Source organism: Centruroides sculpturatus, unplaced genomic scaffold (assembly GCF_000671375.1).
Source record: "Centruroides sculpturatus isolate CEXI.00-Female unplaced genomic scaffold, Cexi_2.0 scaffold423, whole genome shotgun sequence".
Taxonomy (NCBI): Eukaryota; Metazoa; Arthropoda; class Arachnida; order Scorpiones; family Buthidae; genus Centruroides; species Centruroides sculpturatus.
In genome coordinates, this window is record NW_019384765.1 from 171986 (window position 1) to 188761 (window position 16776).

Sequence of the window (16776 nt, forward strand, 5' to 3'; positions counted from 1 at the left end):
CTAGCATCGAATTCATTAATAATTTCTAATCTTCTAAAATCTATTACAATAATAAAATTCAATAGTTTTTTTATAGTTTTGTCTAGCTGTATAAAAACTGAACTTGATTTCTAGTTATTACTGTTAATTTGTTAGATCATTATATTTAAAGAATTGATATATATAAATTTTTTGTTTTTAGTCCTTTTTGTGTTACTTTTTATATATTTTTGTAACCCTGATAATCTAAATTTTTCATTAATCTGAACCACCCTGCATAATAACTAGTTTAGATTAGCAAGTGTGCACTGTATTCTTATCTTAAGTTATATTTATATTTAATTTTTATTAATTAATCAGGTATTTATTATATGACTTATATTTAAAATATATTTTAATCTATTTTTTTAAATTTTAGTGTTGCTATTGAGTTTTCATCTGACCATGGCCATAATTGGTATTCTCTTCATGAGTTGTGTTTACCTCCTAGTTGTAATGGAAGTCATTCTGCATTGAAATCACAATTTTTTTCTTCTGAATATCAAGGGTTAGTTTGTTCTTATGTTTTTCAATTTATAATTTTAATTTTTAGAATAAAATGGTTTATAGCTACAGATGTAATTAAGATAAAAGCTATTATATTATTCTTTAATGGTAATTGTAGACTTAATTTAAAGTTATAAAATTTAAAGAATAAAATGGTTTATAGCTACAGATGTAATTAAGATAAAAGCTATTCTATTATTCTTTAATGGTAATTGTAGACTTAAATTTAAAGTTATTTTCATATGATTGTTCTAAATTATTTAATTTGTTGTTTTACATCTGTATTATTGTGTTATTTTCATCAATATTTATACATAGTGCTCTTTTTCTAAAAAGAATTGCTTCCAGTACATATATATGGTGACTAAAAATAAAGTTTTGCTTTGGAAAAATTGTAATAATAAAATGTATTTAATATTACTAATTATTTATTTTTTCTTTATAAATATACACACTTATTTTCTATTATTTATCATATTTTCCAAATTTTTTGTAATCTCCGTCTGCAATTTTTTCTTTATTTCTTATTTTGGATTTAGTGTCAGTTACTAAATCATGCACTTTTTACTTTTCCCTTTCAAAATTTTATGATTAGCACTTTTATGTACCTCATTGATAAGAATGTAACAGGGACAGACATTTATCAGACAGTTGACATATCACTACTTTGGAAGAAAACCAGCATAACTCAAAAAAGTGTGATTTTTTGATTATGTCATAATCAAAACGAAAATGTAGTAAATTTTTATGTGGAAGAGTGTCACAAAAGTAACTTGCGTATTCAACCACTAGGGAGCACTTATGTGGGAGATAAGTGATATTCAGTTAAACTTTGGTTAAATCTTTGCATGGGATTTTCTCAAAACTAGTAATTTTGAGTTGTGCCGGTTTTCTTCCAAAGTAGCGATATGGTCTCTGATGAATGGGAGAGTCCTCCATCCCAGTTGTTTTTTATTTCAACTCCAATTGGCCCATGGCATTCATTGTGACCAATAGAGTGGTCAGTTTGTTTTATTTGTTTTTTATTGTGCCAGTCACTAGACTTCTTGTCTGACTATATAGAATTTTTCTTACTGAGAAACTGTTGGTACTACACACTAGCTGTCAATATGCTTTTTTATAGTGGTATCTGCTGTATGGCATATCTGTGCACCAGTGCAATCTGGCTGAAAAATAGCACTGTTTATACATAAAGAAAAGGAAGCTTTAATTAGACATTAAGACAGAAAGTTTTTATAACAAAAAAAAGAATGCTAGGGGAGTGTTTGATTGGTAGTCTCGTTTTCAATTTTCACATTGGCAGATTAGTTGGATTATCACTGGATATCTATACATCATTGGATTTGTCTTGACGAGATCTTTCAATTGACATGTATTGTTTGTGCATCTGATAATTTTTTGTTAAGGATTATTAGCGAAATCAACTCAGAAGATTTTCGGGCCAATTGCGGGCTTCGATTGCTTAAGAAGTGATTCCCAATGGCACTGTCACTCAGTAGAGAACTTTGTAAGTGCCTCTATCTATTTTTGTAATTATTGGATGATTTATAACAGAGTTATAATACTCCATTTTCGCATACTTCAACAAAGCCATTGTTACTAACTGCGCACCATGTGGTTGGACACCACACTCTTGTAGGTTCTTTCCTTAAGTGTGGCATATCGCTGGATTCATCATCTCAAGCTCTATCCACAGAGCTGCTAATCTTAATTTTGTAAGCTGTTTTTGCAAAGCTTTGTTGACAGGTTCTCTCAACCATAAGCAGGCTGCTTATGGGCTAAATAGTTCTGTGTGACTGGACTCTTCTGTAAATAAAAAACAAATAACATTGTTCTAGACTTATCTATTAGTTTCATAATAAATTGGGTTATTAATTACGATGTAATAAGGGTTTCATTGACACAGAACAGTTTTATTGTTTAGACACACGTATTGCTTTAGCTGACCAGCACGATCTCTAGCCGAACAGCACGGGTCAATCAGCACTTCGCCATCAGCTGAATGGCTTGACTGTGATTGTTGGTTATAATTGTAACTCTGTGGGTAATAATGGATCTCCAGAGAAATCCTTGTTAGAGACTATCTCCAAAGGGTTGAACACTATTATGGAAGCATTTCCAGTAAACGCACATGGATCTGTAAAAAAAGAACAACTGAAAGAATATTAGGCAAGTGGCATCGGACATGCATGCTGCTGCTCACAACCTTTTTGGCATGGTGCTTGCACTGAGAAGTTCAGGGCCAATATCAAAATCTACTTACACTGATGTTATTAAACAGGATCCATGGAAAGGAAGTGGATCTATGAAGCTAATTATTGAACTGATGTCAGGAAAGGAAAGTGCAGGAAAACACTCCAAGCTTATATCATCTTCAAACACAACTTCAAAAGGGGATACAACTGTTTCCAGCGGAAGTTATGAATACACTGCCAGAGAGTGGAGCTGACAAGCCTCAACGTAGAGGTGAAGAGTGTAACACCTTTTCCAAGTGGATTACTGAAAATAAGGGTACAAATGGAGAAAGACTTTGATATACTAAAGCAGGTAATTAAAGCTCAACCAGCCATAAAGGAAAAAGTGAAAACCAACAGACCCTTAAAGCAAAGACCAAGGGTGATTACCTTAATGCACTGAGAAAAGACAACTGGGAGAAAGTAGTGAAAAAAGTATATGATCAAAACAGGATTAAGGCTTAAGGGAAAAAGTGTCCAGAGAGGCATATGGCTCAGAAGTATAATTCAAAACAGCCATATCACCAAAAAAATGGGAGGACAGGCAACACATTGCCGTGAGTGTAACCCAGTGCTTAGGACCACACTGATAAACCTAAAATGGCTCCACTATGATTGGAACACTTTGATAGTGGATAATTTCATCCGTATAACAAGGTGCTTCAAGATGCACTGGCTTCGGGCATCTGGCAAGGCACTGTGACTCAAGGGAGAAGTCACTGTGCCAGAGAACATAAATACAAAGAATGCCCAAATCTAGAAGAAGCAAAGTACACAAACTGCACAAAAGCTAACATAAAGCTACCAGAGGGGAAAGGACATGATGCAAAGCACAATGCATTTGCAAATAGTTGTCCAATTTTAAAAGGCTACAAAAAGTTAATTGTAAAACAGACAACATATGAATAGTTCAGCAAAACTAATCAATTTTAATTCGGAACAACCACAAANATCTTCCATATTTGATGGGACACAAAAAATAAACAATTGCACGAAATCATACAAAATTTTTTACAAATAAGCCATAAAATGCTAGCTGTCAAAATATATAATGATAATACGGTTTAGAAAGAAAATGGTGGGAAAAATACCACTAATCCGTCTAGTGGTAAAAAAAACGAACTTACTTTCCGAACAACCCAATAGAATAAAATAATGAAAATGATTCTAATAGAGATGAATTTACTTTTAGTATAAATAATTTTTACTTAAATAAAATAATTGACACCTCATTACAAGCACAATTTTTAATTAAGACATACTCATTAGTAATTTCAATAGCTTACAGCCACCATCCTGAGGTGAAAAAGAAATCAAATATAATTAATTTTCGAACATTTGGTTATCAAACAGACTTTTTCAAATTATGCAATTCACCTGGATGGAATATAGAACAAATTGAATTAAATTGAAATATTTTCAAAAAATTATAGAAGTATGTTGTATTTGACATCATATTTTCAAAAACCTTTTAAAAAGCAATTTAGTAAGCTTTTATAGTTGTGAAATAATTGTGAATACAAAATTACAAATTAAATTGTTTGAATAAAGTTACCCACAGTTGTGGAATTTCTAAAGTCAGTGTATTGCACAGTGTTACTGCAGAAATATAGAGGTTTCCCATATAAATACCTGTCTTCGATCATTGCACTGCTTAAGTGTTTTAGTTTGTGCCCAAAGCAGTAGATAACCCTGGTCTAGTACCTTTTTAGATAATTCAGTTGCTGGTCTGTTTAATATCTTCTTGATGTTCCAGGATACGGGACTAGCATTCTAGTAGTAGCCTTAATGTAAATAATTTCCTCCCCTGATAGTATGTGTTATAACAGAATTTTGTACATCCCGATTTTTCATTTAATCTGAGTGTGTGTCTATTATTACAAAACACTCTTTGTAGCGTAGGTTGGGGAGTTATAGGCAAAGTAAAGCCGATTCTAAAAAGACATGCTATTCTCAGCGATATAGGATCCAAAAATGGTATTGGGGTTGTACAGTATTATCCTTGTTGCAGAGGAAAGACTGTGGAAACTATTTGTTTTTGACTTGGTTATAGAGATAGCAAAATCTGGAAAGAGAACAACCAGTATTGCACATTGCTCTATTAATAAATTGTAATTCCTTGTTTATTAATGTCTGGGTGGATGGGAGAAGGAGCTCTCCTTTGCTCCTAGTCATATTCAGGTTTACATCCTAAGGATCATTCTAACAAGATAAATATTCTGAGATTTACATTCTGAGATTAGTCTATAGAATAATATTAGAATGTTAATAAGCAATCTTCAGGTATATACTTGAAAGTAGCTTATAAAACAAGCCAAAAAATATTTCTTAATTAAACATATGGAATCATAAAAGTATTTAATTTCTTTTGAATTAGAAAAAGTTTTTCAGATTCTGTTTGACAAATATGCATATCTAAACATTAATATATTTGTGTTTAAATTTATCATATAGATTTTGTGTCTTGAATTTGATATTCTATTTTAAAAAATTTATTTATGTAAGATGTGACATGGGTTATTCTGGAGATTCTTGTCAAGATGCTGCTCTAGCATCACCTTCTGCCTTATCAGAAATGTTTCCATCTTCAACTTTAAAATCATCTAATATAAGAGAGGTTTGTATATAAAAACTTTTTGTAATTAATTAAATCTTTAAATTTATATTAGACAAAATTATTATTGTCATTGTTTTAATCTTATTTAATATTCAGTTTTACAGTTAAAATATGAGATATGCAACTTTTATTATATAATTTTATTCTAAATATGTTTGATATTTAAAAAAAAAATAAAAATTCAGATAAATATAAATTATTTTTTTTTATAAATATTGGAAAGCTTTTATTTATATTGTTTATATATTGAATTATTTATCATCAATATTATTTTTTAATGTATTTGTTTATTCATTAATTTAAATTAAGTTTACAAGGTATGATCAAAAAGTTCAGGAACTTTTGGTATAAATCATGTTTATACTAAACAAAACAGCAATCGTTTGGATCACCATAATTAATTGGGCTATTTTTTACTACCATTAATAATTAGATATTAAGTAATTTGGTATTGGAGGTGATTTTGATAAGAGATGGTACCTAACATCTACCTCAATATCAAATTACTTAATTTCTAATTATTAATAGTAGTAAAAAATAGCCCAATTAATTATGGCAACCATTTGATTTAGTATTAATTAATACATTGGGCTTTGGGATGTTTATATATATAAATCATGTTTAATTGAACTTAAAAATGCTTACCTGGCATTACATTCAAAGTATGCTTCACAATGCTTACAATGCTTAAATTGTTTTTTCAATTGTCAAAGATAGCCTGGTAAGAAGATGCAGAAATTCATTTCAGCTCTTTTTTCAGTTTCTCTTCTGTTAATATTTTTTTTTGTATCTCAAAATATCATCTCTTTAGTGCTTTCTAGTGCTTAAGGCAAAGAAAAAGAAAAAAGTCAGCCAGTGAGAAATTGGATGAATATGATAGTTATGAAATCACAGGAAAAGAATTACACACCAAAAATTCTTGAATAAGTAGAGTGGTGTGTTGCCTAACATTATCATGGTGAGGAAACTATATTTTGTTTTTCTACAAATTTGGCCTATTCAACCAAACTTCTCATGTAAAAGTCACATGATTCAATAAAACATTGCATTAACTGTCATACCATAGGGGAAAAATTCATAGTGTACAATGCCTTGATAATTAAAGAAAATGATGAGAATTATCTTCACATTCAAATGGCTCATGTGTGCTTTATTGGATGTGGCTTTTTTTTTCACTGATTCAACTGCAGCTTCATTTCTGGATCACAAAGTAAACTCATGTTTCATCTCTCATCACGACTGATTTCGAAAAGATTCTGTCTGTTTTAACTGTTCAAGACATTCTTGTGCAATTTGTTTCTGTGTGGTTTTTGATCAATCATTAGATTGTATAGAACAAGCTTTGATGCTACTCTATGGTATCCCAATTGTGCATCATCAATTGACATGAATCAAATGAGATGTTCAAGTCCTATGCTAGTTCTCGTATAGTTCTCATATAGTGATTTATTGATTAACTTCTAGTTGGGCAATGATGTTGTCTTTACTTTTGTTTGTGGTGGATGTCAATGGTCTTTCTGGCCTTGGAACATCTTCATTTGATATTTGATCAGTTAATATAGTGGAACTTGGTTAACTCAAATCAGTTGGGAAAAATTTTGGACTTCAATTAAAAAATTTTGAGCTATGAAGGTTTGGCTAAAAATCAAGGTTTTGTGCATTGGTTTATTGATGCCCCATAATAAACCATCCATACAATATATTTCAGTGGGTCTTATTAAGTATAATTATTGTGTCAATGTTAACCTCTTGATGTTCTCCATAAACTCAAAAATGCTTAATTGAGTGGTTAAATAAGCTGCTGGGAAATGCTTTCCTGAATGGTTGCTTCGTTCACTTCTGGGTATTTAGTAAGGATTTTTTTAATTGTGATATTTTGCACCTAAAATCTGTGACCGGAGGGTCAGCACCTCTTTGATGCCTTGTCAGGACTGACAGCACTGTGTCTCAGTTGACACAGGAGCTGCAACAGCAATTTTAGTTTGGGTTAAAATGTAGATCATGTGAGCAGCCACATAAATAAGCAATCAGGTTCCGTATGGAGACTGAGAGACAGTTCAACAGAAGTAAAGTACTCAGACACTAAAATTAACAACTAAATAACTGTTTAATTTCAACAAAAATGCATACAAGATACAATATACAATACATATTGTGTTGTATCAACTTAGCCTATATATCTAGCAGTCACACGAGAGAGAGTTTATAATTGTTCATGTGTTGGGAAATACTTGCGTTAATGGTGATGTTTCTTGATTTGGATTTTGTGAAGACTCAGAGGTCTAGTCTTGAGATTATCCAGATTTGGATCATTTGGGATAGGTCTGGATCAAGAAACTTCTGGATCCAGGAAAGTTCTTCTAGGCAGAGTTGAGGGTAACATGAAAATCTGATAGAGTCAGTAGCGTAGCATAGTGGGAGGTGGCTTGCCCCAGGTGGCAAAATTACTTTTTAGGGGTGGCAAAATTTCACAATAAATAATAATATCTTGTAAAAATTTGAACCATTTCATTTCATATTTTTGTCACAACTTACGATTCGGACCAGCTGAAATGAGCACGGAATAGTGTTACCACCCAACTATTAAACTATTAATTTTACCTATTTTACCTGGGGATATCGTGCACAACCTGTCGACTTTTTTTTTTTTTTTACTTGTACGATTCATTCAGTCAGTGATTTTAGAAATATAGCAACACTAGCACGGAATTTTTCATTACTTATTCTGTGATGAAACTGAATTTTAGTCTTTTAAATTGAGATACCTAAATAAGGGGATGGCAAAATTTTTCTTTGCCCCGGATGGCTAACACCCACGCTACGCCACTGGATAGAGTATGATTGGCACTGACACAGGAAAACTTTGACAACTTTAATTCTAGAGGGACTGGCAATGACTCTTTGACTGCCCATTTGGTATTATATTAAAATGATGAAATCAGGACAGCAAGTCAGAAGGTCGTGTGAAAGCATCTTTATTGATGCTGAGAACTTAAAAAGAGATATACTCCCAAGTGTGAAAGTTGACAGATAGTTGACAAAGTTGATGTTACGATGTTAAATTGTTTACGTTGAAGTCCAGATTCTCACAAATCAATCTATTTTTTATTTTTTTTACAAAACAACCACTCTTTATGATTCTTATATTTTTAAAATTTTGTTACAAATGTTAAAATTTTTATATAGAGTCAGACTATAATTGTTTTTTAAAATTAATATATCAAAAATTCATCAGCAATCAATGAAGCAAAAAAATTTTAGAAAGAAAGCTGGTTTGAATAGCTCAGTATTTAGGTCATACATGCTGTCTGGAAGCCACCATCACATTACATGATATGTCTCTGCTGCCATCACATTACATGATATTTATTTTTAGTCCTACACTTTGTACACTTTGTAGAAAGTTTCTGATTAGTTTATTCAATAGATGAATGTTAATTGTTATATGTAATGGAAAATTAAAATTATAATTTTGAAGAGTTTATAAAAATTCTATATCAAAACCCTGTTCAAGTTAAACAGTTTAGCAAATGTGAGTTAACTAGTTTGATTTAACATGTAAATTTCTATGCTGGATTGATTAGAGAAAGAAAATGAATTTGAGTAAATGTGACTTCAAGTTATCCTGATTCAAGTTAACTAGGTTCCACTGTATTATGCATTTAAAAACTGAAAATTACAAATATCATGTAATCATTTATCGATTATTACTCAAATACTAATGAATGAATTGCTACAAAATTAAAGCATCTGTGAAAGGATGAGAAACATGTGACAATAAGACGATGCAAATAACACTCAATTGTGTAGTGCTGCATCACTATTGTTCTTGGGATAGGCGCTTGTATTTATATACCCTTCTTGTGCAAGGTTTGTTTTCCGTACCTGTTTTTTTTTTGTAATTTGTAACTTTCGTTTTTTTTGTGAGAAACCACCTTTTACTTGGGTGGTACAGCCCCGTTGTCTCGATTGGCTGTGCTGTGTTCTTGTGTGGTGACGTGCATGATGGCGCGACTTATAAAATTTGCCATCCCACGTGTACGATACCCTTTTTCTGGGCGGACAAGGACTGATACGGACGGGCTGAGGTGCGTTGGAGTGGACGAGTAGTACTAGTGGACTGAAACAAAGGAAGACGGGGATTCACCACGTGTGGAATCCATCTGCATTGACGGAGCCACATGGATGATACCAATTTTTAGACGACCCCGAAATACAACAGGAGTTTTTTGAAGAGACGTACAGATTAGTTCAACGTAGGAATTACTTCTGTGAAGTGTTTGTATAAAAAAAGTAAATGTTTCTATTTCTGTGTCCGCAAAGACTAGTTAAATATTGACGCAAGCATTTTAAATTTTTTAATGTAAATTTTGTAGTGATAAACCCTAGTTTATCGTAATTGACATTCATTAAATATTTTCTTATTATTGATACATGTCGTTTGTCTCGTGTAAAATCCTCGAGTAACAGTAGTCTTTTACCCTACTCTTTGTCCAGAGTAACCTCGGTGCTCATAGGACACTACAATTGTGTTTTATTGATCGAAATGAGGTAACAGAGGTCGTACTGCCCATTACAGAGAACAAAAGTATATATATATGTACTAAGTTTCCACTCTTAATCGAACTTTTCGCAACAATTGATTTATATACAATTCAGCTTAAAACTAAGACAATGACAATTCAACTTAAACCTAATACTATTACTACTTACAACTAAGAAGAGAAAAGAAAGGATGAAGGATGGTCTACCGGCAGCTTAGATCGGTGGGTCCTGATAATAGGGTAATTTTGGTAATATGGTTGCTTCATGGATGGTAAATACCCATTCTGTTGACATCCAAGGTATTAATAAACAGTTACCATTAAATATGTGCTGAGGCAGGTCGTTGAGCATGTACGGAAGGACTCACTTACTTAGTTTTGAGTCACCATCCGCACGTGGTCTCTCTCTTCTTTTATCTTCTTAGGCCTGACTCCTCGTAGTTTGTCTCTCAGTCTCTCTCACCTGACCTATCTCGTTGGTGTCGAACTGAAAAGTGACTCTCATCCACTCCTGGTTTCCCCAGGTCCCCTTTGGGTAGGATCCTTCCTTTCCCTTTGTACACTGGCCCACTCAGGACCTATGAACAGTAAAGTTCTTGTCATGTGAACAGGAAAAGATTAAAGACAGAAGGAAGAAGAATTACAGGAAAGAAAAAAGGAGTTCCTATTCTATATAAAATTATACAAAACAAACATGGCGGACAACCACATATGCCCTCACTAGGAGAGCTCAAATCCCACAGCGGAGTTTGTGACTCTCCTCCCCCTGAGGTTATACATTTACAGCAAGAAGTTGACAGTGCCTTCCACCATGGCAAAGATCTGATGTTGATTCTGTGGCATCTGTGGTCCAAGTTCACAAACTTTTTGATTATACCTTGTATAATGAGAATAATTTCTAATATAATATAATTTGAATGCTATTGCAGGATTGATTTTAATATGTGCATATTTATATACTGACTTAAATTTCTTTAAAAAGAAGTTAACAACTATTTTTGAATGTAAATCTTTTAGTATAGTTTAAAAAAATTTTAGAAAAAGAAGTAGAGGATCTTCAACCAGTGAAAATCCAATTGAATCAATCATTTGATGGAATAAGAAAGGCATTTACACAATTTTGTAATTTAAGATCCACATTTGGGCCACTTGCTATTAATTTCTTATGGCACTGATTTTAGCATTTATGAAAATATTTTTTAATTATTTATTAAAGAAGTAATATTGAGAGTTTAAAAAAATAAAAATGTAATTAAACAAACAATTAATGGACAAATGGAAAGGCTGGTGTTGAATGTTTATAGAAAAAACTTATTTAGCATGTGACAATACACAGGTTTTAGATTTTATTAAAGAAATTTTGAAGTAATAAGTCTTTAATAAATTTCAATACTTTAATAAAGAAATAAAAGCAAATTATAAACAGTTTAATTAAAAAGTATTTGATAATGAATGTTTGATCTGATTAAATCAGTTTTAACATTAGACAGTATTTTTTATTGAAATTAAAATTATTTTATTCTTTTTGATATTAAAATTATAAAATAAAGTTTATTATTTTAATATCTTTAATTGTCAAATTGTCAAAGCTGGAATGTCAAAATTAAAATGATTTTTAATGATTTGATTAAAAATTATAGTTAGCTGGGGCTGAAATAGGTTATCAATGTGGAATTTTAAGAAGTGGAAAAGCAGTAGTATTTAAGAAAGCAGGTCAACGACTGTTATTGACTAGAGATATTAACACAACACAGAGTAGGTATGTTTCATTTTTAAAATTAAACATTCAGAAAAATAATTGTTTTAAAAATTTATAATTATAATATAAAAATAAATTTTTCTAATTATCAAGCTCTTAAATAGAATTAAAAGACAGAGCAGAATAATGTTTTAATAAGTCTCGTGTTATTTTTTTATATAAACATATTTTTATCATTTAACTTAACAGAGGCTTTTATTTGTATTCAGTACCTTGTACAACCTATTTGTGTTCAACTGATGTGAATAATACAAAGTGTCATACAATAAATACTTTCAATACATCAACTTGTAACATGTATAAAATAAACAATTTGTTTACACAATAAAATAAAATTGTTGAAACAGCAAAAATAATAGAATTTTATGTAAATATATAGGAACTTGGAACTGAATTATACTTCATTATAATCCATTTCTAAGGTGAAAATAATGATGTTTTGTTTTGAAAAATCAAAACAAAATATCTTTATTTTGATTTTTTGACTAAATTTTCCTCTGTTTGTTAATTAGAAACTATACCAGTATAATAATGTGTCCGTCAGCCATATTGTAGTTTGTATATAGTTCATAATTCCTTATTTTATTTCTATTCTTCTACTTTCTTTCTATGGTCTTCGAGAACTTTCCATATCAACCATTACTACTTGAGGGGGGCTTACCCCTTCTCAGAACGAAGGGTGAAACAAAGGAGTAAGGTATTAGTGCTTCTCCGAATTTGGGGAAATAAACAAAAGAAAATATATTCTGAGGTGAGAAGAAAGGAGAGAGGAGAACACTTTTTGTACAGTGTAGTGAGTGAAGCTCAAAAAGAGAGAAGTGGGAAGAAGACGGCAGGTATAAGAGAGGACTGTTGAGGCTAGAGAGGAAGAAGCACAAGGGACTAAGGAAAACTGAAAGAATTGGAGAACCTCAAGAACAAATTGCTGAATCAGTAAAGAAGAATAAAAGATCATGTCTGTGAAAGGGCACCTCCCCGAAGATATCAATCAATTAACGTAGACCCGGGTATCTCTATCTATCTCTTTATACTTTCTACACTTTCCTAAGTCTAATCGTTTCCCTGTTATATTAGTTTTAAGTTAATATAACTCTTTTTAACCTGTTACCGGTGCGTCTACTACGTCATAACGAACCAAAACTAACGTTTTCGAACCCTTAAAACGGTTCTTCTTCAGGCTTTTTCGAATCTCAGTACTGTAAGTTAGGAACAAAAGGCATATACATACCAGTAGGGTCATGTGACCCACCGCAATATAAAATGGCACCATTTAAGGCCCTAATTAAGAGAGCACACACACACTCTTCCACTGAGCGAGCCCTACAAGCAGAGCTAAGACTTACACAACGAATAGCCGCTGAACACGGATACAGCAAGCTCGTACGCAAGTTATTGCATGAATATCAAAACGCAAATCAAGACCTACCGCAAAGAGAAGAGCGACAAGATATGGATAAGATCGTTCCAGTCAATTATAATCCATATATTAGACGGCTATATGGAGAAATAGCTAGAAAGAACCACATACGTATAGCCTACAAAAGGTGCACTTCGATATTCAACATACTAACCAATGGAAAAGATCAACCTGATAAAGATAGGCTGTCAGGGGTCTACAGCATACCGATTATAGATCGCTAATGTGATAGAAACCTTCTATATGTGGGCTCCACCAAACGATTCTTAGAGGTTAGACTCAAAGAACACGCGGCGGATATTTGGAAACAAGGGAGCATGACAGCTCTAGCAGTATATGCCTCCGATCCGGATATAGACCCCGAATTTAAGAAAGCCAGAATAATCCGCACTGCACGGCAAGTACACCATATCAGATGGCTAGAGGCAGCCAGCATATACTTAGCTAACCTTAAGGATAATCAATGCATCAATTATAAAGAAGAGATTATGTTATCAACAGCGTGGCTAGCGTTTATGAATGGTAATTTATGATATTCATTTTGGAGTCGACTGCGCATGACATACAACGACGGAAACGGGAAACGTGCATTCGAACATAAGTATTTCGAATTTTAAGTTTTTTATGAGCTGCATTTTCCATCAGAGATTCGAAAAAGCCTGAAGAAGAACCGTTATAAGGGTTCGAAAACGTTAGTTTTGGTTCGTTTTTGGTTCGTTACGACATAGTAGACGCACCGGTAACAGGTTAGAAAGAGTTATATTATTATTCTCCAGTGTGGTGGTAAAGAAGTTTAGTTTTAAGTTATCCATAAGATTAGTTTTTAAGTCGGTTATCAAGGTTTTGTGTTACGCATGCGTATATTATATACTTGTACGATAATAGGAAGCAACCTATTTCCCTGTGAGGATAATAGGATAAAGAAACCCATTAAGTTGGGATCTTTGTAACAAAACAAGAAAAAAGAACTGTGTTCAAAGAGCATTAAAGGAATATTCAAATATACACATTTTTGTTCCTGTGTTCCTATTTGTAACGTTTATTCATGGACTTACAAATATCTTGTTACAAACAACCACAATAAGTTCTATTAAATAAACAAGGTCTTTAGACAGAATATACATAGATTTATACTGAAGTATAGTCTATACTAATATTATAAACAGGAGTTTGTAAGTTTGGATGTAGGAGGTAATCTCTGAAACTACTTGTCTGATTTCAAAAATTTTTTCACCAATATTTAGAATGGACCTTCAGGGTGGACATAGGCTATATATTATTCCATTAAACATTCATATAAATTAAAAGATATCATCTAGGTAAGCATTATATTTTTGGTGTCAATGGATGGTGAGGGGCAAGACGCGTATGTATACGAGATAGGTAACCATGCGGCACAGTCACGTGGTCAGAGAGATACACAGTGCACATGTCTGAACTTGTGCTGAACATTTGCCTATTTGTTGTCGCTTAAAATAATGATTATCTTTTGTCCTATGTGTTTTCCTAAAATATTCATATAAATTAAAAGATATCATATAACTGATACTGTTATAATCACAAACTGAATTTCACGCAGGCAAAATTGCGGGCACAGCTAGTTCACAAATAAAAGGATAACTTTGCTGTACCTAATTTTGAATCATAAATTTTAAAAAGTGTAATAGATTTGTTTATAAAAATATAATGCAATTTTTTAAAAATGTTTTTATTGTATATTTTACAATTGTATATTTCAAACATTTGTAAATTGCAAATCCTGTCTTCATATATAGCCAGGGTGGCCAAGCTCCTTGATAGTCCAAGCCATTTTTCAAAATTTAAAATTTTTCGCGAGCCGCAATTAAATACGTATTAAAAAGGTATGCAAAAAATTCCAGAATACAAATTGTATCCGTAGCAAGAGTGATACAAATTGTTTCCTCCAGAGCACAATGTCAACTGTCCGTTGCAATGACAGTTTACAAATTCAAAATCGGTCTGGAGTCGGATGATTACACCACTGTTTATGTTCGTTCGCGCAGTTTTTGATGAGTCATATCATTCTTAACTTGGACGGAAATGAAATTTGTTACAACGTTGCACTTAGTCTTTTATATTTGTTGTTAGTAATTTAAAAGACATTTTGAAACACATACGGAATGATAATAATTTTTAAAAATATAATAACACAAAAATGAAAAGGGAACTCAGGTACATCTATCGAGAGCCACAAATAATCCTTCAAAGAGCCGCAGGTTGGCCACCCCTGATATATAGTTTCCATATTATTTTGAAAAATGAAAGAATCAATATTTTATTACTGTAAATATATTAAGATACAGTATTAAAACTATTTTGGTTTAATTGACTATCCTTAGATTCTTGATCACAAATACAAAATAATTTTTTTTCCTATTTATGATTCCTTCAAATGAAACATAGACTGATGATTTGAGGGAGAGTAGGGTGCCACTGAACAGATGGACAGAGCTTATCTGTAATTGAGTGAGTCAGTCTAATTGTTCAGTATTGTTTGAGATGTGTGAAATGAGCAGGAGCAAGGAACATGAAGTTAGGCTGTTCATGGATAGATTAAAGCACATTCAAAGGACTGTAATCTGGTTCCTAAACAAGGAAGGTACAGAGTCTGTAGGCATTTTGTAGCACATGTAGAATGTATATGGCATAGAAGTTTCAAGTGGAGTGTCAAGTTGAAATGGTGCAAGAAGTTTGGGAGTGAATGTTTGGAGATGGCAGACCTTCCCAGACCTGGAAAAATGCATGTCATCATACAAACTGCAACATTCAAGTAGAAAAACTATACTGCAGGAACATCTCCATGGTTCCATCTTCTTTACTGCAGGCATCACAAAACTTACACACTGTTGGCACCATTAACAAAATGATGGAGGAAACTATTTTTAGATTCTTTGGACTCTGTGGTGAGTGCACTGTGTCTGTAAATCCTTACTTATATAATAAATCACATATTTGCATTGGACATCTGAGTCTATTTTTTATTTGAAGGAATCAAATAGTTTTTATCTTATTTTACAAACCTAAATTTATATAAACTTCTAAAATATGTTTATTGAAACTTTGTTTCTTTTTATGCTTTTTGTAAATAATTTTTAAATGTGATGTCTGTAAATAGCACTTTGAAATAACATAAATAGCATTTTCAGATATTTATTAAACTTGTATAGAATTTCTATAGATTTCTTGTATAGAATTATATAAATTTGTATAGAAATAAAAGTCTGTAATATGCTATATAGAAGCCAATAATAGAATAAAATTACAAGATTGAAAGAATATTAGAATGGTGCAGTATCACATCACTTTGATACTCTGATTTTTCATATAGAGCATTCATAGACCAGGAAATTAGAAACATGATGGAGCTGGCAAGGTATCTTGAACTGTATGAAGTATATAAACAAGCACCAAAAAAATTAATTCAATGTATTAATTAATTCAAATAGCTTTAGATACTCTATCTAAAACATTGAATTTTGTACTAACAAAGAACATCCTTCATAATGGACATTAATTATAAAAATAAAAATAAAAAAATCTGTTACTTTACATTGAAATAGTCTGTTTCTAATTTGTTACATTAGGCATTGTTGTTATTAAAAAAATTAACATTAACATATGAGGTTAATACAACAAAATAGAACATATAAAATTACAAA

General features: G+C 31.9%; 1 protein-coding gene across 1 annotated transcript in view; it reads left to right on the plus strand.

The window, feature by feature from the left end:
• LOC111628903 (reelin-like) overlaps positions 1 to 16776 on the plus strand; it is a 283387-nt gene that overhangs the window by 77684 nt on the left and 188927 nt on the right. Inside the window, exons 19-21 of the mRNA XM_023372760.1 lie at positions 398 to 526; positions 5265 to 5376; positions 11561 to 11679. Coding sequence (XP_023228528.1) covers positions 398 to 526; positions 5265 to 5376; positions 11561 to 11679 — 360 coding nt within the window. The remainder of the gene's footprint in view (positions 1 to 397; positions 527 to 5264; positions 5377 to 11560; positions 11680 to 16776) is intronic.